We start from the raw sequence: 25,278 nt of genomic DNA, 5'->3' as shown, positions 1-25,278 counted from the left end.
TTGCCCTTTGCTTTACCCCATTCAGCTTCACAATAGCTGCTTTAAAAATGAGGCAGCGTGAGCAGAGCAGGGTACTCCACATGTGGGCTCCTCAGACCTTTATGCAGCGGAAGAACAATTCCTTTGACTTGCTTTAGTACCCTTTCTTTATACTGTGCAGAATTGTTTGCTTTTTGTTGTTGCTTCCAAGTGTTGTGCTGAAAGATGTGCTGCCTCCTTTAACCCTTCAGGTCTTTTCTCTGACCTGTGTGCCACCAAGGGCCCTCTGAGGGTAGACTCAGCAGACTTTTTTTCTGGCCTCTTAGATTTATCTCCMTTTAGTTGTATAAGCCATCTGTTGCCCATCAGTGAAGCTCTCYTTCAGCAGCTTTGGCAATCAAAATAAGCCCCCAGCTCAGGTGTGAAGCTTTGTGCCACTTTGGATGGGGACATTCACTCGCGTTTTGCTCTGCTTGGTTGCAGCCTTAGGGAGTTTTGGCTGTGCCACCTCAGTGGATGTCCCACACATGGCTGTGACCGGTGCTGCTCCTGGGCCACGGTGGCACTAATGAGGTGTAGGCATTTCAAATCCTTCTGTGGAGTAATCCTGTTATTATAGTCTATTATTTAGTCTATTTTTCTCTTATATTCTTCCCACCTTTTTTCGTCTGAAAGCAGTTTAAAGGACTATTTTCTTTTCCCCTCCCACCCCCTCAGCTGCTTTGTACAATTGCCTTTCTSCCTGTGGAAACTCAACCTTTCTCCCAGTCAATAGCAGTTTCTTCCTTTCTGGGGAGTCCATGGGCTCTTTGTGCAAATAACACAACATGTTTTTATTACAAAGTGGCATTTTCTATTGAAAGATCTCAGAATGATTGAACAATATGGAATGACTGAATGCTTTGAGATTGTATTCACAGCCCTTGGGCTTCAAACTGGAGACTTSTGGTAGATCTCATTAGACTGCCAGATCCCAGTGGCTCCTTGTAGAGTATCTCTAAATCCTAAAGCAGAAATAGACCATTGTTTTACAGCTATCCAGGGGTTTATTCCCTCCTAAATCTAGTTTATGCTTCACAGAAGCTTGTGTGTATTGAATAAATTGACTTTTTCTTTTGACTCAAATCAAGTGCAGAATCTCCTTCAGTTGTTYAGAGTATTCCTGTGAATAGAACTTGTCAGATGAGGTTCATAACATTTCAGAGATGTGTTGGTGTTAGGATGCAAACAGACCAGTACACCTATCTGGATTAGCTCTTGTCTTCAGTGCAAAAGAGATCAACTAAATCCTCCTGAGGTGCATTTGGAACCTGGTTTAAATATTCCATGCAAATATATCGAGAAAATCATTATGAAGATATGCCTCTGCTTTTRTTTGCTTCCTTTGTAGTAATCTCTGGCTGTACCTGTAGGTCATTTTGTGTTTCTTAGAGCAAAAACCTTTTAGGGCAGGGCTGGTGTCTTTGGTTTGGAGATGGCAGCCATTGTGCTGCTGTTGGAAGTGTCCCATTAGTAACAACGAAGTGTTTTGCTTGGAAGGCAGATCTTAGGCCTTTGCATTCCTCCTTGGAATGCTTTGGATTGATTCTGGCTGTGCTCCGGGCTCCTGGCTCCCTGGAGCACAGAAAATGTGAATGAACTCTTGCACACTTACTTAAAGCACGAGGCTTGCATTCTTCCTGTGAAAACAGGCACTATGTTCGGGAAAACATCAGGTGGTCAGAAAGTCAGAACAGGACAGGGAAGAGCAGAGGTATGCTATTAACTCCTGGTGGGTAATTAAAAACAGCTCCCTCCAAAAAGAAGAAAAGTCAAAACAACGGGCAGCAAACGTGGACAGCTTCTGATTTATGTGGTATTTTTTGCTCCTTCCCCCACCTTTACTTGTAAGCTGYACTTATTTTGCATTCTGATTCAATACTTCCACATAATGATGTGTTTTGATTTGTGTCCATTGCCTAAGGATTTCGGTCCAAGTGCAACGCAGCATTTTTTAACTAAAACACAAATATCTGAGCGGGTTTGGGGCCATTTGTGCCAGGGCAGAAGAGCAGGGCTTGTGGCTGGTGCTGTACTTAGGAGAATGCAGTAATTTGTGTAGGCGTGCAGTGTGTTTAGTTGTCTTTGGACTCTTTCAGCACGTAAATAAATATTCAAGCTGGTAACACTTAATATTGGGAAACATTCGCTTACCATTACTGCTTTTTYTACTCAGACCCCACCCTGGAGAGGCCTCTTAGATTCAAAACAAAGGGTAGTAAAAAGCACAGCCATGGAAATYAAGTTTGTAATGCAGTTTAGGTATGTTTTCATGCTGTGGTCATGAAAGTGGTTACTGACTAACCTATTTATTTTATAAAAGCTTAGAAAAACTTGGCATTRGAGATTGCTCACAGTAATTATTACAAAACATGTAACAGCATTTCTTGGGTATTTGTTGCTCCACAAAAAATATTTTGTTCCCATTTCAGTTTAATTTAAAATATGAGTCAGTCTTCTGTTAARTATTTTCTCCTCTCTCAGAAGGCATTTAATCTCCCCACACCTACAGGTTCAATTTTCAGATATTCATACTATTAATAATCTATCACTCTTGCCTTGTTGTTTACGCAGGATGCTGTGGCAGTTTACACTGATTTCTTGACTCAGTATAAATTTCATTTCTGTATACTGTTTGAGCAAGCTTTACTGTTTGAGCAAGTGTGAAAGGAGAGCCAGCAATACAATTAGGATGAATAAAAGCATTTTCGGTTATGTAATGTACATTCATGCTACTATTATGCAACAGAATTATTACTTGTGACATCCTTAAATCAATTTTGAGTTTAGCACTGTTGCCTGCTGTCTCATACAGGACCTTCTTTGTTTCTACTGACTGAGCAAAAAGTGRTGATGAGCCCCACAATTAATTTAAATTACATTTCTGGAAAGAGGAAAAAAATAAAAGAGGAAAAAACTTTTCACAGGACAAGTATTGTGTTGGTAGTCAAAAATTGTTGTACCATATGAAATCTGTCTGACTATGTTAGTGGTAATATCAATCATCCCTTCTTTTTGCTACACTTTGTGTTTATTAAAAAATGACAGCATATTTTAGCATTTTTCATGAAAAAAACATGGCACAGGGCTTTGCTGTCCAGTGTTTCACAAGCAACATTTAAATAGTAGCTTTCCTCTGGCATTTCTTAGGGTAGGCATAGAGTTGTCATTTTTGACATGAAGGCAGCTTAGGAATATTGTATATAAATAGAGAATTTSCCATTCTATGAGCTTGAACCTCTCAGTGTTCCTCAGATGGCAAGGTGCACTGTCCCTACACCTGTAATCTRTAATCAGAATTACTAAAAGCTGTTTCAGACTCAAGTGAAATGTTAGAGCTGTCTGCCACATTTATACTTGTTTTCTCTGCTCAGCACCCTTCTTTTCTCCCTTATAGTTCCAGCAGTGGTGCCTGGGTGCTTTGGCACCTCCAGATTTCCAGAGCAGACTGGAAACTGTGAGAATGTGGGAAAGGAAGAAGAGGAGTGAAGATAAGGGCTGTAAGCAGAAGCAATAATCAGTGTTTCTGGGGCACAGGGGAGCTGCCCCAGCTTCATTTCCCTCCCAAGGGACCCTCTGTAATCCGCACCTGGAAAAGCTGTTAGTAGTTTTCACAATTAATCACTGCCTGCATTATGCAAGTTCAAAGAGACTTTATGGAGTTTTTCCCTCACAGAGATACTGTGTAACACTTCCTTCGGCCCCAGAAGTCAAAATATTTTACCAAATCAGCTGATTGTRTTGCCAAAATGGGCACTGAAACCCATTTTCTTGCCTTCATCCCGGTGCTCTGCTCATTTAACTGCGTATTATTTTGGGTATTTATTTACTGCTTGGAGAGAGACGTTTTGGTGTTTCTGTGCATGAAGACAGGAGGGTACTGAGTTTTACAGATAATTCTCCTCTAATACAGAAGGGCTTTGGGAAGATGTTTAATGCAGGACACATTTATTTACTGGATTATAAGAGTGTTTCTCGCAAATGCTGTTTGATGACAGATAATCTTCCATGTAAGATGCACATGACTAATAGTCTTACCTGCCTTACTTGTTTCTTTTTCTGGCTTTTCAGTTTTAAATTAGGAACTTGCTCAGCTTMAGTGTCCAGTCAAAACCACCACAAGGAGTATTACATAATACTAGTTATGAAAATAATGCATCCCTGGCATGCCTCAGAGGGAGCAGGGTTGTGGTGAACTGCAGAGCTGCGAAACATGACAAACAAAAATGAAAAGGGTCTCAGTAATCTGATGTTTCAGGTTCAGTTAACTTGATGACACCGAGTCAGACAACAGGAGAGGGTTAGAGGCGTTGTATGGGTTTTGTTAAAAGTCCTTCTAGTTAGAGAGGTGAGAGGCAGGCTGAGAAGGAACTTTTTGTAGGTAGGAAGCAATGAGAGGGTAAGTACATAAATCATACAAGGTAGAGATAGAGATTTGGAGCTGTTCAGGTGATTTTTCTTTTTTCTTTAAAAAGCTTGTATGCTGCAYAGTGAACCTCTTGGATGATTTGCTTCTCACTGAATAATATGGCTAARTTCCTTCGCTGCACAGATGCTTCTGAGTAGGTAAATTCAGAGCAGGAATTTCTRTGTTGCCATGGCTGGATAAGCTCCACCATTTGTGAGAACTGCACAATGCCATTTTAACCTAAACTCTTTGAAGATTCAGTTTAGTAATGAACTTGATAAAACTCCTTTAGAGAAACGTTCAGGGAGAGGTCATGTGTAAATTAGGCTTCTTTACTTTTGCTTTGATTMATTTAGAGCTGGTCCCACGTAATTCACCGATACCCAAATGAGTCTAAATTTGCATCACTTCAGGTGAGAATGCACAACTCAGCACCATGGAATGCCTCTTGTTTCTTATTTTCCCCCGAGTGGYAAGGTGCCCGAGTGAAAGGGTTCTAACTGAGCAGAAGCATTTGTGTAAGAGGCTTTTCTCTTTTTCCCCTCTAAATCTGCCCCACAGCTTTTTGTGACTGAAGCCAGCGCTTCAGATACCAGCCAGGCTGTGAGCTCTGAGGAGAAAATGAGAATGCCTTTTGTGTCATGATCATGGAATTAATTGGTCCTGGAAATTCTGGGTCGCAGCCAAGAATGGGTATTTATGTGGCAAGAAAGGAAAGGAAAAGGGCGGAGCTTTGGAAATCCAGGAATACCCCTCGTTGTCGGAGCTTAGGAAAGAGCTCATAAAGTTATTTTGGCTTCTGAGTTTGTTGTGGTCAACACGCAGGATTCTGGTTTTGTGTGGTTTTGCTTTTTGTTTCTTTGTTTTGTTTTGTTTGTTTTCTTTTAACAGTATCCAAAATGAGGAAATGGGAGTTAGGGGAGAGAGCTCATTTCCAAGTGCTTTGTAGGATAAAAGCAGCCAAGCCTTTGTCTGCAGGACATCCACCGCTGGCTACCCGAGGCTTGCACTGCCAGCCACGCTTTCCTGGGCTGGAAATGCCGCTGCAGATTCCCGTTTTTCCCGTTTTCGCCCCGTTTTCAGGCTGTTTTCCGTGCSGGCAGCTGGGCCTGGAGCACAGCGCGGGTCCGCAGAGCTGAGGGCGGCGAGAGGCGGCGGCGGCGGGAGCGGCCTGGCCCAAAAACATTCGAAATACTTGTGACTCCGTGTGATAAGATTAGCCCAGGCGCTGCTGAATCGCATTGTTAGGACAAAATCGCTGCTTCTCACAGGGTTTTTTTGTTCCGCGGTCATGCGGCGGGGTTGGAGTGGGTGCAGATGAGTGTCAGCTGCTGTGGGGCCGTCCCGCACCCACGGCACAATCCCGCACCCTCCATCGGGGCTTTGCTGCAAGGAAACCCTTTGTCACAACAGTTGTTAAAGTCTTGGCATTGTTCTTTACAAAAATACTTGACTAAGACAACTAAGCAACTTTAATCCGTCTTGCTGTTTTTTTCAGCGATGTGTGTCTGCATGTTAAATTAAGGATATTTTAGGTTTTTCTTGTCTTAGAATGACTTTATGGATGCTAATATTTCCAGAGCTTTTCAAGCTCAATCATTCCATGATTTTTTTTTTTCTTCCCCCAAGGATGAGTGTATATATTAAAGATGTGTGTTGGAGAATCTGTGTATAAGGAAAAAATGTGAAAAAAAAAAACCCAAAAAACCACCAAAGGTTAAAATCTCAAGGAGCATCTKGTTACTACTTTCAGAAGGTTAAAGCCTCTTTAGACAAACAGTGATGATCTTGACAAGAGTGCTTTGAGTTAAGTTACAAATTACTGCACTTTAGGCAATTTTATTCTAGCATAGGATGTCTGTCCAGTAAATTAAAAAAAACAAAGTGGAAACTTTTATTCCAGCATAGGATGCCTGTCCAGTAAATTAAGAAAAACAAAGTGGAAAACTCTCCATCTGGAAAAGTTATTAGTTTCAAGGAGAGTGAAAAGCATTTAAAAATCTGTCCAAATTGGTAAAAATGCATTTTAAGTGTTAGCTAGATGCTTCTGAAAATACCTGCAGAATTTCTGAATTAAACAAATCTTTGGTGGAGTGGTAATGGTTCAAAATGACTGAGCTTGAAGAGTATTTGATATCTCCTTTTCTTATTCATCCCAGATATTTTAGTWTTTTTTTTCCAGTCTGCCTAATGAAAAACAATTAGATTGATTTCATTCCATGATTCTCACTTCCAGAATCTCAACAGATAATATTTGCATTGGAAAAAGCCTGCAGAGCAGTAGGTTTTTTKGGGTAAAAGCAATTGTTTCCAGTGAAATTTCGGAGATAATGACCACAGTTCTGTGTATCTTCGTTTTGGCAGCAGCCTGGTTTTGTACTGATCAGAGTTTTAACTTTGCTATTTATCTTGAGTCTCTGATTCCTCTTGCTAGAATCTAGCGTTAATTTTTGAGATGGTGGAGTTTATAGTTAATTTATATTCCCATTGAAGCTTTACAGGTAGTGTTTGGAGGAAGTTTTTCAGCCTGGATGTGTTTTGGACTGCATGGAGCTCTCCTGTTTTAGCAAGAACTGTGTATGTAGGTATTTTTTTATGCTGTAGAACTGTAAGATGATCACATTAAAAGAGAGTGGGCCCCTCTCTGAAGGCACAGCATTGCCAAGGGTTAGTAAAGATGTTGGAATTGCATTGCATCAGTACAAACAGAACCTCAGAAAATTAGGTTTTTCCAAGGATATACTGCCGTTTAATCTCTTTTTGCCTTTGCTTTTGAAAGATGCTGTCTTGTAGGAAGCTACTTGCACATCACTTACACTTGCAGGTTATCAAGGCTGTAATCTGTTACTTGAAAAGTCAAAGTGAGATTTTAAAAGACATAAATCAGACTATAGAACGCCAGATCTGTTTATTTTAGAGAACCAAGAAAATGTTACCGAAGTCCTGAGATGTTGAASTTTCTGTTAGACTACTGGACATGGTGCTGAACGAGACAAACAGGAGAGCTTTTTTTGTTCTTTTGATGCACAAAACAGTGCAAAACTGGTGTCATTTATTGGTACCAMTAACCGTGGCCACTGTGCACCCCATCAAAAATTGCCAAGAGCTTTATGTGCATCTTTTCATGGCAGTCAGTGGAGTGCTCCTCTGAGCAGAGAATGCAAAAACACRCACGAAAACTCCTTTGCCTTTGGATAGCCTGGTTGTGTCAGTGAAGAGATGGCCTCTTGATTAAATCCAGACTGAGTAGTTTCCTGTTAGCATGAAACTCAGCCCACAAGGACTTACTCTCAAAGCCTGTTACTGAGCTCGTCTGCCAAGTCCCTTTTCCTTTTAAACTTACAGGCAGAATTGCTAAAATAATACAAATACATGCAATCCCAGAACTTTCACAATGATTTCTAACAGTTCGGTGTTTTGCTGGCAAAYTCAGTTTTAGGTTTTTCAGCATTTGGGGTGGTTTTGTTTTGCTTTGGTGGGATTTTTTTTGGCTTTTGTTTCTTTTTCAYGTTCTCCCAACATGATGGCTTTGAGAAGTTGTAGTGTTGCAATTAATGGAAAATTTTGTGCRTGTATCACCTTTGAAAGCAGATTCTGCCCTTGTTTTGAATACACTCACATGAGAGAATGAGAGCGTTTTATGTGCACTGAGTAAATATGCCCATAAACCATTACATTGTGAGTGGGGTAATCTGCTGGACTGAAAATTAAAGGTTAAATGCAGCGGTGCAGACTTTCTTCTGAAAGTGGTGGTATTGTGTAAYTAGTTACTTTCAAAAGAGTATTTTCACTGTAAGATGAAAAGTCAGCAAGAAAATTGTGATTTTTTTTTTTCAACCAAGTTTTGCTTAAGAAAATTTGAATGTAAGAGAGTTACATATTGATGACAACAGATTCTGTTAGTGTTCCTGTAATGACAGTATCCTACATCATTCCAAATACACCTTTAGGTCATGTATGTAATTCATATRTATTTCCAGATGTACCTTTAAGTCAGATATATTTCAAGTTACGTGCCTTTAAAAATCCATAAGATCCATGGAACAAAATTTATCAAAATTTTTCCTGGTCTAGTCTGATTTGTTTAGTTGTTTTTAATACAGACAGTAGGTTGTATTTTAATGTCACTACAAAGGTTTGTTGGATCTCATTAAGCTGGGAAATGAGATAGCAGAGCTTTGGAATAATATGAAGGACAGAACTTTAAAATTATATTAAAGACATCTATTTTGTTTAAAACAGAAAGGGATTTGTATTAGAAATAATTCCAAAGCAGTGAAGGGTAGTGATATAAATAGGAAGTGGGTGGGGTGTCTCTTCTTAATTATCTTATTAATAGATGATTTTTTCCTTTGTGTTTTGTCAGTATCCTGAGCCACGGTTGGTAGTGAGTGTCRTTAACACGCTATCTCCATGCCCTCAGTATCAAGGTGTTAGTGTAAATAGTGGACATTTTTTATTTATAATCCCATTTTAAAAGCTTTTTATCCCAAATACTTTACAAAATAGGATTTAAACCAGTCACAAAAGTACTTTCCTGAACTGTCCTCTAAATAGAGACAGAATTTAGGAAATGTTCTTTCAGAGTCAAAGCAGGCTGTRAGCATTTAAAACAGATACCCACACACAATCCCAAACCCTAGATTTCTGGATAGATATTGTGCCAAGTGAAAACTGTAAGAGAAAAWTGAAATGTTAAAATGCCTTGTTTGCAAGATGGTTTTGACGCCTTCCTTGCAAAAGTATCTTGACATTTTTTTTGTATCCAAATGTGTTCTGACCTTGGGTCCTGTGAGACAACCCAAGACTGGTATTTTCAGCAAGGGAATCAAAAGTGCCAGTGCTTAAGTCATGGTTGGTTTTCATGTTTATTCAGAAATAAAGCACAGAATTACCACTTTTGTTCCCTTCAGTAATATTATTCTTTGTGGGATAATGGATTGTCTTTTAGATAATAATATATGGTAGAATCATGYGTTAACTTGATAGTGGTCAGGCTGTAAAATATTCTGTGGAGCATATCAGAGAAATATTTTAATTATAAAGTTACTTAAAAATTATTCCATGATTTGATACAACATTTAGTGCTTGGAGAGCTCCAAAAATTGACCAAATCATTTAGTAACTGATGACGGCCAATTCCTGTGAAAAGATGGGATTGAATCCAGTGGAATCTATGTCAGGGATCTGTTTCCTGCCTGACCTTTGTGCTGTTTCTTTCCTTTTGTAGGGGGAAGGAGACCAGTTACCCCCAGAGCACACCATCAGACAGTATGAAACATCCAAGATCAGGGCTATAAAAGCTGGAACTTTGGAGAAACTGGTGGAGAACCTTCTCACAGCTTTTGGAGATGCRGATTTTTCCTACATCAGCATCTTTCTCGCAACATACAGGGCCTTTGCTTCTCCCAGGGCAGTGCTGGAACTCCTCCTGGACAGGTAAGAGCCACTGCTGTACAATGAAAATGGAGCCATCTTTCACATCACAGGGGAAAGCTGTCAGGAACTTCTTCCCTTGMTTTTAGTGGACATGGATTTAATAACCTGATGTCAGGAGTACTGCAAAATCCAGAATTTCAGCATAAGCATCCAGTCTGTAAATGCATTGCTGCTCACATCCCAACTCTCATCAAAGCTTAGCTAAGTGAATCACATCTGGCTGCTGAAGAATCCAACTGGACCAACACAACAAAATTAATACAAGTTTTCCCCCAAAAACCCAACAGAATGTGTGGGTTGCAAAGTCCTATCTAGAACAGATTCCAGAGTTTTGCTGGGTACTGATATTTTCAGATCTAGTCCTCTTATTTGGGGGTGCTCATTTGAAACAGGGATTCTACAAATTCTACAAAAGAAAGAATTTGCTCTCCCGTTCTATTACTTCATATGAATATGCAGCCATAAAATTTTGCAGACAGCCCAAGAAGTGCTAGATGTTATAAGAATAGCTTTTATGGTCAGACTGTTATATCGTGCCTGTTATGTCTGCATAAATGCTTAGAACACACAGCATTAGTTTCTCACCCAAAATTCTGACTGAGATTCGGCTGGGTCAGGGGTGGTCTTATTTTGGGAGTGTCATATTTATTGCACTTTCAAAATCAGTGATTCACAGAAGCAGTTGCTCTGGCATGAAGTAATTAGAACAGAGAGGTGGCATAAGAACTCCTAGGGTTTCATTTTGGTTCTCCCACTAGGARCAACGCATGGATAAATTATCTGTGTTTTTCTTTTGTGTGTGAAAAGGATAATATTGATTGCTTTGTAGGAATGCTGTGTGGCTCAATTAGTAATGATACTAACAACAATAACCTGACAGTCAGGTAAGAAGTCAGCTGAGAAAAGAGCAGCCAGCCTGTAGAGCAGACCTGGGTACATTTGTATTGACTGCTCTGAGCTTTACCTCTCAGTCCATCCCARTTCTGGTTCAGAACACGAGGAATAAGAAAAATTGGTAGTGGATGCATGCAAGAATATAAGAACATTGAGGATCTAAGGAAATTGGCCCTGTCTTCCTCCTCTGACACTGATTTAAAGTGGTGAAAATGTCAGGAGAGGGCAGGAAAGCCCAGGAGAAGTGTGTCTGTCGAACAGAACTCTCTTTTCTGAGTGTCCTCGTTTGAAACCCACAACACTGAGCCCAGTCCTGATCTTGCTGGCTTGTTTACCTCTCTCAGCAAGTTACCACATCTCCTTCAGAGGAATGGGCTGYCTGACTTTGTCAACATCATCCCCAGCCTTTTATAATACACAACAGGATCCACAGGAAGTTCTAGGAGGTCACCACTTCCTTCCCCTCTCACAAATTCTTAGGAGTGTAATGGTTAAGAATCTATGGATGTTTCTCTTGGCTTTTTGAATATCATGGATAATCTAAAATTTTATGTCTTAAGAGAAAATATAGATTAAACTTAAGCTATAAAAGTTAGAATGATTTACATGTAGCTGAGGAACGTGGACTTGTTAAGAAAAGCAGATGTTGTGAAGAAAAAACTGAAAAAAAGATGGACAGTAATTGATTGTAACCCGCTTGGTTTTCATCTCTCCATTAGTTCAGAATAAGTAGCCAAGAGTCTGCATTTTTGCAACTTTTCTTTAGTGATACTTGTTAATTATCAGAGTACAGAGATGAAAGTGGGTGTCAGTGCATAATTTGTGGGTTTTTTTTGGTGTGCCAGTGATGAAATAATGAAAAACGCAATCYCTTTTAAAAAACCAAAACAAAAGCAGCACAGTTTTTTAAATTTGTTGCCAGTTTTAGTTTCCTGTGAAGATCTTGAGCCCTGTCTCTTATTCTTCYGGATAGAGGAGGGTTGTGGAGTAAGGGAACAGTGAGGAGTAACAGTGCTGAGCAGTTTGGTCCAAGGGAGCACAGTGATGTGACCAGTTCAAAAAAGGCCCTTATAGCTCTTTACAGGTGAGCAGCTCCTCGGGAAAGAGGAGGAGGGGACAGCATCATATCCAGTTRCAGAATATTTTATTTTGTAGGGACGTGCTCACTGGAAAACTTCATCGACRATGTGTGTGTGGAAGCTGGATCACCCTGAAGCCCAGTGCATTCAGTTTATGCTGGGTTTGCTGCGGGTGCTGCAGAATTGTCTGATGAATGTGTTAGACATACACAAACCCAGTTTATACAAAAAGTCCTGGGACTCTTGGGAAAATGTCCTGGGAAATGTGGATATCCTGTACCCTAAGTGTGTGTGGATWCACTTAGGGTACAGGATATCCAACACTGTTGGTTGTTTGATGCTGACTGCAGAGTRTCCTGTCCAAGCAGTGCAGTACTGACTGAATTTGGGACAGGAAGCATTTATGCTGTCCAAAAGCAGGTGAGGTACTCTTCCTTGAGTGAGGGAGGCAAATAAAAAAAAAAAAAAGCAGATGGTATATTTAAGAGAAACTTAAGTTTTAGAAACAGTTTTAGAAACGTGGTTGTTGTATTTTCTTTTATTTGCTTCCCTCAGGACTTCATATTACCCTTTTGCTTTTGATTAAACTTGAGACAGGCACCCTAATAATTTTTTTAGATTCAGCCTGAAAAGGTTTTCTTTTAAGATAGATTAGAAGTCACTAGACAAAATCTTGATGGTGTGTTGAGAAGTCTGTGGGATGACTTGTGTTTCCAAAGCTATTCAGGAGTAATTGMACATTCACATCCCTTTAGTATTTATGGAAGTTTGGCATCCAAGTGCAGCAGACAGCTTTGGAAACCGGCCAGGCTTTTAACACTATATGTTCTGATATTTTCTAGTTGTTTTGTACAAGTGGGGAGGGAGAGTTAAAAGAAAAAGATCGTGTTGTTATTTTGATGTGAAAGTCCTCGATGGAAGCTCCTGGAGGGAAGGAAGGGAGGGAGGCTCCTRGTGCTTCTGGGTGTGGGGGTACAGKGCTGTGCCTTTGGTGTTSCCAGGGGGTTGTTCCACAGAGTGATGGAAGCCTGAGTTGGTCAGCTGTCCAGATGAGATAGAAGCAGGCCAAAYTCCTCTGTTCCATATTGTGCTTTGYCCTGACAGTCATGTTCCTCGGAAGCAGGGCCCTGCTGGGCTTGGCACAGATAATGTAGCAACTGAGCCCATTYTGGAGTTTTCAGAGGAGGGAATTGAGACTCTTTGGTGGGAGAGTTGGAGCTGGATAATGACAGCAGAGAGCAAGTTAGTTTTGTGGTTTCCATTAATTCATTTTGCTAGAGGATGTTTTGCTGGAGGGTGAATGGAGGGTGAATGGAGAGGACGGAGGAGGCTGAGGGAGAGCATTGAAGGGATGGGTCCTGCAGTAGCAGAGCCACACATTTTGGGACAGCAGCTTTATGTGGTGTTTGGCTCACTGCTGTTCTTGTAGCATCTATTATTTCTTCTCTTTTTCTTTTTTATCAGGTGGCTTGTATACTCRGTAAAAGAAGTGATTTCACTTCCATGAATTCACATGTGTAGGATTCAAACCACCTTATTTTTTTTCCTGAGGATCTGGACTTCCGAATTGCTTGTTTCAATGCTTACAAGCTTATTTAATGCTTGCTTTGGGGCTATTGCAGAGACCACCTTCCTTATTATTTCTGAGTTAATCTGAGTATTTTCCTCCTATGCAGGGCTACATCTCTGTTTTTCAGCATTTAAACATTCAGATTACCTATGACATTCTGGTTTCATTTGTTTACTCAGTCCCTTAGAGTGGAGTCTGTAAGTTCCCAAACKCCAAGCAAGGCTGAAGAGTTCTGTGGGCTACAGGATCCTTTTGTTTCTCGTGTCTCTTTTTTGTATGCAAAACATTCCTACAAGGCTGGGCAGTGAAAGGCTCTTTGTCAGGGAGCTGGTGAGAACAGAGCGCTGGAAGGCTGCAGAAAGGCTGCTCTTTACATCAACTGTGTCATTAACTCCTCCTAACCCGTATTTAATGACCTGTTGTTCAGGGAGGGATGAGAGATAGGCAGAGATTTACATCTGGCAACAGAAGGAAGCATTATATCCTTCTCCAGTTTTGCATGGAAAACTGCTTGCTCTTCATTGCTGTCTTACAGATTTCTCCTGTAAAACTCAGCTTGGGTCTTTAGTGGGATTTAAACACAAGTGCCTAATGTTCTGCAAAGACATATTTAATATCTCATGCAATAGTAGGAAAATCACATTGGGACTCATCTCAGTAAATTTTGCTCAAAAAATTACTGGCAAGTTTTGAAAACTGAATATAAAAATTCAATTTTTATGAAAATATATTTCCCTYAGCAGGGAGAAAGTCCCTTTTGTCYACTGGCTAAGATGTGTTTTAGGYATTTTACAGAGYAGATGGCAGTGGAGAGTGAAATCCTCTCCCTTGGTCTGGGATTCTTATATATGAAGCCTTAGACCAATACTTTCGAGGAGCATAGAACTACCACCACTGAAACATTCTTGGGTGAGTTTATGACAGTTCTGACATGAGCCTTTGGGCCGACACAGCTCCCTGTGTTGTCTCTTGTCTGGTGTTACCAKGTTATTGTAGCACAACCACTTAAGGATGCACTTGTTTTAACCCTTCAGATTATTTGCAGGTGTAYAGACCTGGATGGATGAAATCAGCTTGTCTTATTCTGGACAGTGAGTGATGTCCACCCTCRTTAAACCTGCCTGTAGAGAGCCATGCAGTTCTTCATGGATCATTATGTCTYAGTATAATCCATAGATTATTATAATGATATAGATGATATATATATATATATATAAATTATATATTATAATGATATAATGTATATATAAAATAGATTATTATAATAATTCAGATATATTATGTATATCATAGTTATATTATGTATATCTGAAGCAATGGGCACTCCYACTGCAAATGAAGTGCATGATCCTGCCTGCAAGGCACAGGGTTGTGCCTTGTGGGTGAAGGATTTTCCTTTGGCACTGTTAGCCTTATGCCCATGGTTTCCTCTTTCCCAGYGGTGTTTTCACAGTATCATGGGCTTTTCCGACTGACAACATGAGTTTGGGCACGCAAAGTGAGCACTTGCCACTTAGGGAACTTCRGGTGAAATAACACTTGGAGCTGGAAGGAATGTCAAGTGCTAGAGAAACAGAAATKGTATTGGAGAAGATGGTTGTGTTGCACTCTGGTTGCACACTGGAATATTGCCCTGGGAAAGGATGGAGAGAAAATAGCTCAGAGCTGTGAGCAAAGACACTGCTTTGGTTCCTCCTGTGTGCAGGCTGCTTCATAAAATAACAAGTCAGGTTGGAGGATACTGGCTGTTTCTTTAGGACGTTTTCCCTCCTAAAAGAAATAACTTTCAAGCTCCTTAATTTTGCCTGCCTGTTAAGATTCCTTGTGGTTTCAACTGGAAGTGCTTTGTAGTTGTTTATGGTAATTGTATATGAATGATGTTGTTTGGGATTTTGCTTTTATTTACTAGAGTTTCTTCTAAACACTCATCTCCTTTTTCAGGTTTGGAAATCTGGAGACCTCAAGCCACGGAGAAGTGGCAAACCTGAATTCCTTGGAATCCGAGATGGTACTCAGGGCGTAAGTGCGGATTTGTGCTGTGGAGCCGGGCCTGGGCAGGATTTGCTCTTGGAGGAGGATGTGGGCAGCAGAGCTGTTGTTTCCATTGAAAATTCACAGCACTGTTTGCATGCTTAAACAAGCTCCTGGGAAGGCCAAATACCAATTGTATTGTAACATATCCAATAATACAATCCARGGATCTTTTGCAGGGAAATTGTTTTGGAATTAAACACGAGATRAATACATTAGGCCAACGTTTCGTTGATCAAATAAACGAGGAGTGTTTGTTTCCTCTGCCTTATCTATGGCAGTAAGTGGTTATTGCTTATGAGTGATTTTATTGTCATTACAGCAGTGCCTGCAGAGCAAAGCTGAGGGTGATTCAGGCAACGTGTGTGTGCATGTATCTTTCCCATTAGTGCCCTGTGATTTACAGTGCTGCTTTTAGAATGAAATTTAAATTCTGATGTCATCCTCATTTGCAAAAGAAATGGCAAAGCTGTTTTGAACTGCAGTTTAAATGAGAAAAAGGTGGTTTGGCTATCCTCCTAGGGTTTTATCTTTAGACATTGCATGTGAAATGTGCCTTAGGTCATCAGCATTTGTACTTTGACATCTGTGGTTTGCATGCAYTGTGGCATGTGTTGTTGTATTTGATTACAGAATGAAGATGCTTTCTTCTTGTCAGCATTACTGGTTTTCTGTTCCTCTTGCCCCATGGGGCTCACAGGAGCTCAACTCTCTSAGACTTTCATGGCTGGTAAAACATTTTGCTGCCATTTTGCCATGAGAACTCCTCAAAGAACAGCTGGTAGTTAAAACTTGGTTACAGGCACTAAGGAGGCAGCATTGTGTTGTGGGTAGAGGCAATAATAGACAGCCAGTGGTTCCCACACTTCTATCCAAACTGAGCTCTGGGGTCTCTTCCAACTGTGGGCAAACCATTTGACCTCCTCCTATCTCAGTCATAAAACATGARCTGAAGCTATGCCCTTCCTGCAAAATAGCTGAAGGATTTATACTTGCGATGAGKATTTCTTTCACCAGTATAAAACATGGTGGTATTAATCTCCCAGCTGCCTCTTCATGGACCCAGAGGAGTTGGATGATGAGATTGAGGGAAAAGGGGTGAAAGTAATCTTGGTGTCACTTGGGCTTTGGGCAAAATGCATTAATTTTTAGTTGTGCCTGGAGGTGAGTGTGCAAGCAAATAACATTTAAGTAGGAGAGTGGGTTTTTTGTTCTCTTCTTTTAGTGGAATTATTTGCCTACTGACATACGCAAACAATTTACCAGCCCTGTCAGTCAGTTCCTGCTGCATCARTGCTTTCTTCCCTCTTGGCACATAACCTTTGCTCATCCAGGGAGTAAATGGATGGAGCCTGTGGTCCTGTTCATTCAGTAGCTCTACTTCGGATGAGTTTTCTGACAGACTTTTCATTAATGTAGTCAGCACAGCTGATTTTGATCCTTTGGTCTTCCTAAGATACCYTTTATGTCTGAATTTTATATCTTTACTCAAATCCATGTCTATTGAAAGCTCAACAATGAAGTTGTCAACAAAGTTATTTGTCAGGTATAYGTGTTTTAACAGATCCTATGTAAATATGAATTCGCTTTCCTACCTTAAGAGTTTCCATTACTCTCAGTTGCTCTGGCTACTTGTCTCTTAGATATGATTAATGGTATCTGGAAAGTTGGTTGGCTTTGTAGTCCTGTTGTGAAACATGCATTTCTAGTAGTTCAGGCTTCCTCTTGTCTGGGATAATTCCAATATAATTGCRTTCCCCCTGTTTTCTCATAGAACAGAAACATGATGTAATTGTGCAGTTGGTTTTATATGACTTGGAGAAATAGAAGGAAGAAGCAGTAGAACCTTGTTATTTCTTGCCATTAACTCTGTATTTCTCAGAGGAAAAATATGTCGTGGGGAAACCTGTGGTCTGTGGCCGGACCTTCTGCATTCATCAGACTCCAGTTGTGTCAGCTCAAGGGCTTTAAAAAGCCATTTGGGCCATTAGAAATGGGGATGCAATTTAAAGCGTTTCCACTGGTTTGACGCAAAATAAATGCTGCAGAAGATAAAAACAACTGAGGGAGGAGAGTTTATGATCCCTTAAATACCTCATGGAGCCTGAAARAAGGAGGGGGTGCAAAAACTGAGGCTATGTGTGGAAGGAACATTGTCCTGTGTGGTGCACTGTAAGCCCACAGTTCCTGGTTTCTGCACTGAAATTCTCTGTGCTTTTTGTGCTTGTAGCATAGAGCTGTGATGTATTTCGAGAAGAATGCCTGATATAAATGATCTCTTTTTTTTTTTTTTTTTAATTATATGAATTTTGCATCCAGTTCATGTGGTTCAGAACCTGCAGGTCCTACTAGGGCTTGAGCACAGCCTTGTTAGAGAGGCTTGTGGGGGTTTTAAAGCTGGACTGGTGTTCCCCCACTCTGCAGTGATSCCAGACTGCTGCAGTGATGTGTAGCTCTTACTGACCCCAGATCACTTCAGCTGCATGAAACATGCCTTCCTAGGACCCCTTCTGCCAAGGGGATTTTCTTTTCTTCACTTCAGCATCATTCCTGTCATTTTTGGGCCGTTGGAGTTGTCAAAAAATACATTTTTCAATGGGGATTTGACTTAATAACATGTAATGATGTCGTTTAAACAAAGGTACCATACTTTTCAAAATACCTTGGATCTTAGAGTYGTGAGTAAACTAATCAAGACCACCAGAAGTTTTGTAAGATTAAAACAACCTGCATTTTTCTTTCCCTGTCAGGACCCACATCAGCTTTTCATGTTCAGTAGCTTACTTGCCACRCTTCTCACTACCTTCAGTCAGACAGCAAGTTCATGATCACAGGTAACAGAAGAATAAAGCACAGAAAAGGTCATATATTCCAGCTAAACATCTGAGTTAGATGGGCTTCAGCCTGTGTTTCCAGAAATGTGATGCTGTGTCTCTCTTAATTGTCTGATAAGACAGTTGAAAGGAGTAACTTATATGACCCTCTACCTCCTATAAGTAACTTTTTTGCTCCTCTTGTTATCATATCAAGAAGATTGCCTTGTGCTGTGTCTCATTCTGCATATTTTGKGTTGAGGGGTGACAGAGTTCCCTCCACATTGTACGATGCTGTTATCTTTGGAGTCTTATACATTCTCTGCATGATTTTTAATTCAGGACTTCTGTTCACATTTAAAAAGATGTGTAAGACACCAAGGTGTGTGACAATTCAGAATAAAGCCATTTATGTATACATTCAACACAAATTATCAGCATGTTGGAATAGCATTAAGATTTAAAGAGAGGTCCATAAAATTTCTGTTATCATTCAGTTGCGTTCTTGGCTTTTAAAWGAGGTTGTATAGTTCAAATTTTTTGTTTGGTACATATCACCTGACAAAGAGCAAATGAGTAAAGAAAGTAGAGCAAAAGGTGGTTCTTTTTCTTGATCATGTCTGATATGATGGCTCTCTGCAGCTTATCAGCAAGAGTCATGGAAAACCTGAATGGGATAGTCACCTCCTTGAGATCTTTGAGATCTTCAGCACTTTTATTCTGGGAAGGACATCAGCAAGCCAACTAGTGCTGTGTGGGACCTTCAGTCCTCCCCAAATGGCCAAGGAGATAGTTCAAAACAATGCTTTTGATGATAGGAGCTGTCACCTGATCTCTGCTGGGAGCAGACCTGTTCCTCAGTTAACAGTTAACTCTGTTAAAAGGTTGGGTTTTCCATGCAGGTGATTTGTGGAAACGACTCCTGCCCTATTTTCCTCCTGTAGTGAAGGATGGTGTTAATTTTGRTTTCTGGGCCATCAGTCGCTGCTGGCAGATGGCTGCTCCCAAAGCATGGACTCCGTGAATTTCAAGAGGTGGTGTGTTTGAGGAARGCAGTGTCTGCTCCTCTAAGGCTGGCATTGAAGACCAGATTGAGGAGTGGGAAAGGCACATTAAGCCTTCTCAAACTAAAATACTGTTGCTGCTTGTATCTTGTGGGAGTCAGTGGCTCTGCAGGATCCCGAGATGTCTCTGGAGTGGGAGGGTTCCAAGGCAGACTATGACACTGGGATCCCTTGCTAAGCCTGTGACACCTGGAGAGCTGAGGCAGCACATCAACAAGAAGTGCTGAGCTGGCTGCCACAGTTTTAAAGATTTGTGTTGGTGCAGCTCCCAGAAGTGATTCATTCCTGTCCAGACACACAGAAAAATACCCAGGCTGGCAGTCCAGACTTGCCTGCAATGTTTGCCTTTGGGGAAGCCTAGTTGAATGTTAACTAAAGCTAGTTCCTTGGAGACCTCACTCAAAAATACAGGAGTACAAGCCTGRTACCTGTAGGAAAGGTTTTTCAAGAGGCAGACAGTGTTGCTGAGTTGGTCTGTGGACTTGGACCATGATTTTTTGTTTGTTTGCTTTCTAGAGGACTAGCATTAGTATTGCCATGGCTTTTGAATCCTTGGGTAACAGCAAAAAGTCYTTTCAAGCCTCCTTTTGGATTAGAGGTTTATGGTTTCCTTCTGTTAGTGGCTTTGGTTTGTTGGAGTCCATTGGAGATGCTTTYCCTCAGATGAATGACACGCCACAGAAATTAATCAAAATTCTTGGGGCTTTTTTGCTTGTCTTGAATGTCAGCTCGGAGTTGCATCTGCTTTATTATCAAAGTGTGGAATTTATTTGTTATTAAAACTTGGAATGTGACACAATTGAAAACCACAGACAAAGCAACTTGAAGCTAAACTGAAATCTCGTTTCATTCCACAGCGTTCAGGGAAAATAGTTCAAGTAGAGAAAATGAAGGAATTAATCAGTGACCACATGACATGTCTTGCATGTTCACTTCTTCTCTTCTGCATTAAAGTAGCAAATACCAAAACGTTCAGTGTAGTACTACAGCATTTGGAGTTTTTCATTGTGACAAACATTTTCCTGTGGCTTTTTGTGCATTCAGACCTTCCTGACTGAAAACTTGTCCTTTGGTTGCTTCTGAATCAAACAGTCCCACTGGAAAACAATGTGGACATTTACAGCACTGCAGAAATAAAACTGGGCCTGAAACATTGTACTCCAGGATAACAGACACCAAAGGAATGTGAGATAAATGGAAGAAAATTGGCTGGAAGCTTCTGATACCTGGGAGATCCATGGTGGAGAGCAGTTAAGATGCATTTCATTTGGGAGAGCAGCAATCATCATTCATTTCAGTAAAGCCAATTAAGCTAAAACAACATCAGGACCCAGTGTGGCTACATGAGAAGTAGAATCAAACAYAGGGCAGTGTAAGCAGTGGAAGAGTGGGAGAGTTATGAAAACAGCTAGAACCAAGCAGAAAAGAATAATTAGAAAGAAAAAATAATGATTGGCATCTCAAAACAGAGAAGAACTAGCAGATCTCTTCCTTCAGTGGCTTTATGTGTGTCCTGGCAAAAGGCCTCCCATATGTTACTCAACAAGTTTTTCCCAAATCAAAAGGAGCAGATATTTGCTGGAACTCATCAGGCCAGTGTTTATAAACAGACTGGGTGTGAGAAGCCACCCTTGCAGCAGCCTGTTCTTGTGGTTTACTTACATTTTACCCCGATTTAACAAGCAAAACTGAGAAAATGCAAGTGGCTTAATTTAGTCTGTGTGAGCAAGCCTGAGAGTTACTGCCTAGACAGTGGAAGAAAAGGGAATAACCTTTTGTGGAGTATTCTCTTGATGGACTTAGCWATGCATTTGGCAAATTACAGATAGTTTTGTGCAAATCTCACAGAATTTCATAAGAAATAAATCATTTAACCTCTCTTTGCAACTGAGGTTCCCATTATTCTCTTTAAGTGCTGAGATTCCCTTCTCATTCTTTAGAAAATAATTGTGGCAGGAAGAAAATGTTGCTTTTCCCTTTTTCATCAGAAATGTTATATTTAATTCCTATCTTTAAATTATTTAATTTCCTATCTTTTTAATTCCTGTCTTTAATATCCTACCATCAGGACTGTTAGAGTTGTCTTCCCCATGGAGACAAGGCCACATAGGATTTCTGTGTGGCTGCGAGGTGGGAAGGTCTCATTTCCCACCTYCTCTGTGCCCTGCTGAACTGAAAGAGCTGTTGGACTTGGAGCTGCCCCAGCCCTGTTACCTTCTGGGCAGCTCATGGGCAAAGTGGGGTGAGTTCTTAGTCCCAGTTTGTGAGCAACAGGCTTGGATACACTTCTACCTACCTGGATAGGCTTTGGAGACGGAAGCCCTTGGATATGGGTTGTGAGCAAAGCTGGTGTGGAAATSAGAAGGCTTTCAGATAGGTGTGAGACTTGAAAGCATTGCTGAGCAGAGCCTGGACCCTGTGGCCAGCAGGACAGGAGTTAAGCATTGAGGCGTTTTTATTACAGGCAGRAAAGGAAAAAATTTATAGCTCATAATCAACCCATGAAAAATGTTGTCTGTGGTGTTTCTTTCCTGTCTGAGCTCTTGGAAGGCCCCTGTTCCTATCTGGGTCTGTTTCTTCACAAGGGCATGTAAAGCTGTGGCGGGTGAGTATCCAGCCTGTTTCTGGAAAGCTGCATTCCCTGACRCCCTGGTGGAACAGCTGGGCAGCAGGAGGTCACTGGGGCACAGTGTACCTCTTCTCTCCTTCCTATTTTCTCTCTTGACTGAAATGATTTTGCTGGCAAAGATCAGTGTCTTTAACAGCTGTGAACTCTTCACCCTGCCCTGGGAGACTGTGTCAGCCTTAAACTCTGTTTATTCTTCAGCTTARGAAAGTGGACACCAACCAAGTCTCTGGAAAATGAGCTTAGTGTAGAGAGTGTGTGAAAAATATTAGTACAAGAACTTGCCTTGTAGAGAAGCTCCTCCTTCCAAATCATGGCTGAACTGGTAAATGGTCATAAGAATGGAATACTCAGCCTGGCTTTTGGTGGTGGGACCAGGAGGGACAGTGGTTTGTGGTGTGGGTGTGGAAAAGGAGGATGGAGCAGGAGGAAATGCACAATTTGGACATGGAGCGAGGCACAGTGTTGCCCGCCTCTGGTGGGAATGAGAGGRAAATGCTGTGGGCATAGGGCAGTGGTGTTTGTGGCTGTTGGTGCTGCTGTGACAGCATTCTGGRTATGTTTGGGGCTAAAAAGGACAATTGAAATGGGGAGGGCAGTGRGAGAGCCTGGGAGCATCACTGGGAGCATCTCCCTGTTGTGGCCTTTCCTGGCCTTGGGATGTGGAGCTGGTCTGGCATCCTTRGCTGTGCCACAGCTTGCACTGAAACCTGAAATCCTGAATGTGTTTGCATGTTAATTTTTGATTGTAAATACATTTGGTAGCTCTGAAATTGTAATTCCAGCRTTTCTTCTGACAGCAAGCCTAACCAAACAGTATTACCAACAGATTTCAAAATACTTTAGTTGAAAATTCAAAGTTRCCACATTATCGGTACAAGAAGGGCAAGAAACAACAGACTTAAATGGATGGGACTTGTGAAATTAAATGTCTGGTATTAAAAATTAATTGAGTTTTGAGGAAAAACCAACACAGTTCAGATGGGACACAGAATGTGGGATAAACTCTCTTTACTGTTTCTAAACTATTGGTTTATTTTGGATGCTGCTGAGCAGCTGAGCTGACCAGAGACTGCTGTGGTTTCCCGGCTTGCAGCAGGAATGTGCCAGTATTTGTGCACAGCTCCAGTARAGAGCTTCCTGGGCTGGAAAGAGATTTGAGATACAGGGATGGTTTTGGAGACATGGGAAGTTCTGGGTCTTTTTTTTTTCAGGAAGTTTAGGTACTTATTGTGCCTTTTATTCTGAAATAAGGAGCTTAAAGCTTTAAGAAAAGTGGTTATTTTTCAGTCAGTTTTTAGTTTTTCTACACTGAGTTGAAAATTGTCAACAACACAGCAAATTATTTCTGGAAAACCATAGCTTAAATTGTCCTATTTTCTTACAAAATCAAGTTGAAATGTTGAAAAATCCTTGCAAATGTAGGATCTAAGGGCATTCCCACAAGCTTACATTGTGCAGTATCTGAGTACCAATCTAACAGATGGGTGTGGACAAAAACCTCCATAAAGCAGGAAAAGCAGACAAACAGATCACTTTCCTCTGCTTCAGGCAGGGTGGAAAGCACGCTGAGTCATCAGCTCTGCTTTCCCCTCATCCCCCTCAGTCTGTAGGATTGTCCATGGGTTGGTGTCCTTTTAGATTCATGCATCTAAGAAAGTCTGAGATAACTTCCCTGAAGCAGATCCAGTGGTCCTAYAGCTCCTTGAGCATCCTTTTCCTACCCCACCATCATGAGTGGGACACCTCTCAATTGTGTGGTGCAATTTGACAGCCCCTCCTTGTRCTTGGACTGAAAATGAAGCTAAGACTCTGCTGATACATTTTTAATCACTAAGATTAGCAGGAAAACTCTTGTCTCCTGGTTCAGCTCTCCTGGCCTGGGCAGCCTTGTGCGGCAGTGAATGTTTTATCCTCCAGACAAGGAAATCCCACTCACAGTGTATGCCCATGGGAGTTAGCTTTCAGGATTGACTCCTTTTTCCTCCATGAAAGCCACAGTTTCATGAGCAGATAGGCTTTGCTGCAGATAAGGAGGAATATGGTGTGGAGGGATATRCAGCTCCAGTTTGGTCCCCAGACTCTGCAGCTGGTGAAAGGCCCCAGAGGAAGCATTTGATWTAGCATTTCCACTGGGAAGGAGCCATGAATACCTTGTTTCCTTCCTGCTATTTTCCCACAACATACCAGGGAGTGGTTAGGGAGCAAACACAGAGCTTTTGGCCYGGGAGGGAATGAAGGAATTACATTGTGCTGTTGATGGTGTGTGTAATGTCTGGTGGTTGTTAAACATGGCCGTGGCACAGCTCAGCACAGACACGTCAGGTGGGCTGTGAATGTCTCACGTGTTTGTGGTTCTGAGGGACACAGGTACACTCAGTTCCATCTGCATGCAAACACCATGTTCTCTCTGTTTGCTTCTAGTGAAATAGCATCAGTGTTACGGGCCTGGCTTGATCAGTGCTCTGAGGATTTCAGGGAGCCCCCCGGCTACACATGTTTGCTGAAGTTGCTGGATTACCTGAAGAACAACATGCCCAATTCTGACATGGAGAGTAGGGTGCAGAACCTCTTGAAGCAGTTCCAGAACCAAGAAGTGGAAGCTGTTGGTGAGTTACTSTTCCCCTCTCTTTCTGTTCTCCCAGGCTGTAAGGGCTGTAAATCCCTGTGCCCCAGGGATTTGTGTGCAGTACCTTTCACCACCTCTCATGCTTATCAATAATATTGTGAGGCTGACTTTTGTCTTGGGTTTTTGTTTTTTGAGAGGAGACCCAACCTCTGTGTGAAGCTACAGGCTGTGTGAGGGATGAAATAGTGTTACAGTGTGAGGTGCCTATGTCTGTTCATCCTGGGGTGGCTTGGGAAATCCAACACTTCTCTAATGTTTACCAAAGCTTTGAGATTGCTGCAGCAGCCAAGTGGTTAATTGCCAGCACACTTCCCATGTCACTGAGTTAAAACACACAGCTGCTCTCTAGCTGGGCTTCTCACCTAGCCCACCCACCCAAGAAAACACCAAACAAACAAAAAGCACAATATAGAGCTGCGACAAAATACAGCTTGAGTCACAGGCTTTGTCCTGGGCTTTTCTTCCTTGTTACCATCTTGTCAAAGGAAGTGACTGTGGTGTTTTTTCCTATTGGAGTGGCTGGCTGCTGGTATCCAAGGACAGAGGAAAATCTTACGTTATTGGGGGTTGCAGTCTGCTGAACAATAGTGAACTGCAGTCACACAAACCTTACACATCCCCGTATCCTGCTCAGAAAGCTTCCTGTGGCAGAGCTGGGAAGTGGGGAGAGCTCACGTAGGATGTGTATGAGAACTGGAATCAACTTC

General features: G+C 41.4%; 1 protein-coding gene across 1 annotated transcript in view; it reads left to right on the top strand.

Moving 5' to 3' along the window:
• The window catches only part of RGL1 (ral guanine nucleotide dissociation stimulator like 1), a 53,173-nt gene that overhangs the window by 10,232 nt on the left and 17,663 nt on the right, over window positions 1-25,278 (top strand). The window contains exons 3-5 of the mRNA XM_057379733.1: window positions 9,657-9,865; window positions 15,350-15,427; window positions 24,367-24,551. Coding sequence (XP_057235716.1) covers window positions 9,657-9,865; window positions 15,350-15,427; window positions 24,367-24,551 — 472 coding nt within the window. The remainder of the gene's footprint in view (window positions 1-9,656; window positions 9,866-15,349; window positions 15,428-24,366; window positions 24,552-25,278) is intronic.

The sequence above is a fragment of the Malurus melanocephalus genome, unplaced genomic scaffold (genome assembly GCF_030028575.1).
Source record: "Malurus melanocephalus ecotype Western Australia unplaced genomic scaffold, MMel_1.1 scaffold_419, whole genome shotgun sequence".
NCBI classification, from domain to species: Eukaryota; Metazoa; Chordata; class Aves; order Passeriformes; family Maluridae; genus Malurus; species Malurus melanocephalus.
This window is presented reverse-complemented; position numbering and strand designations above follow the sequence as displayed.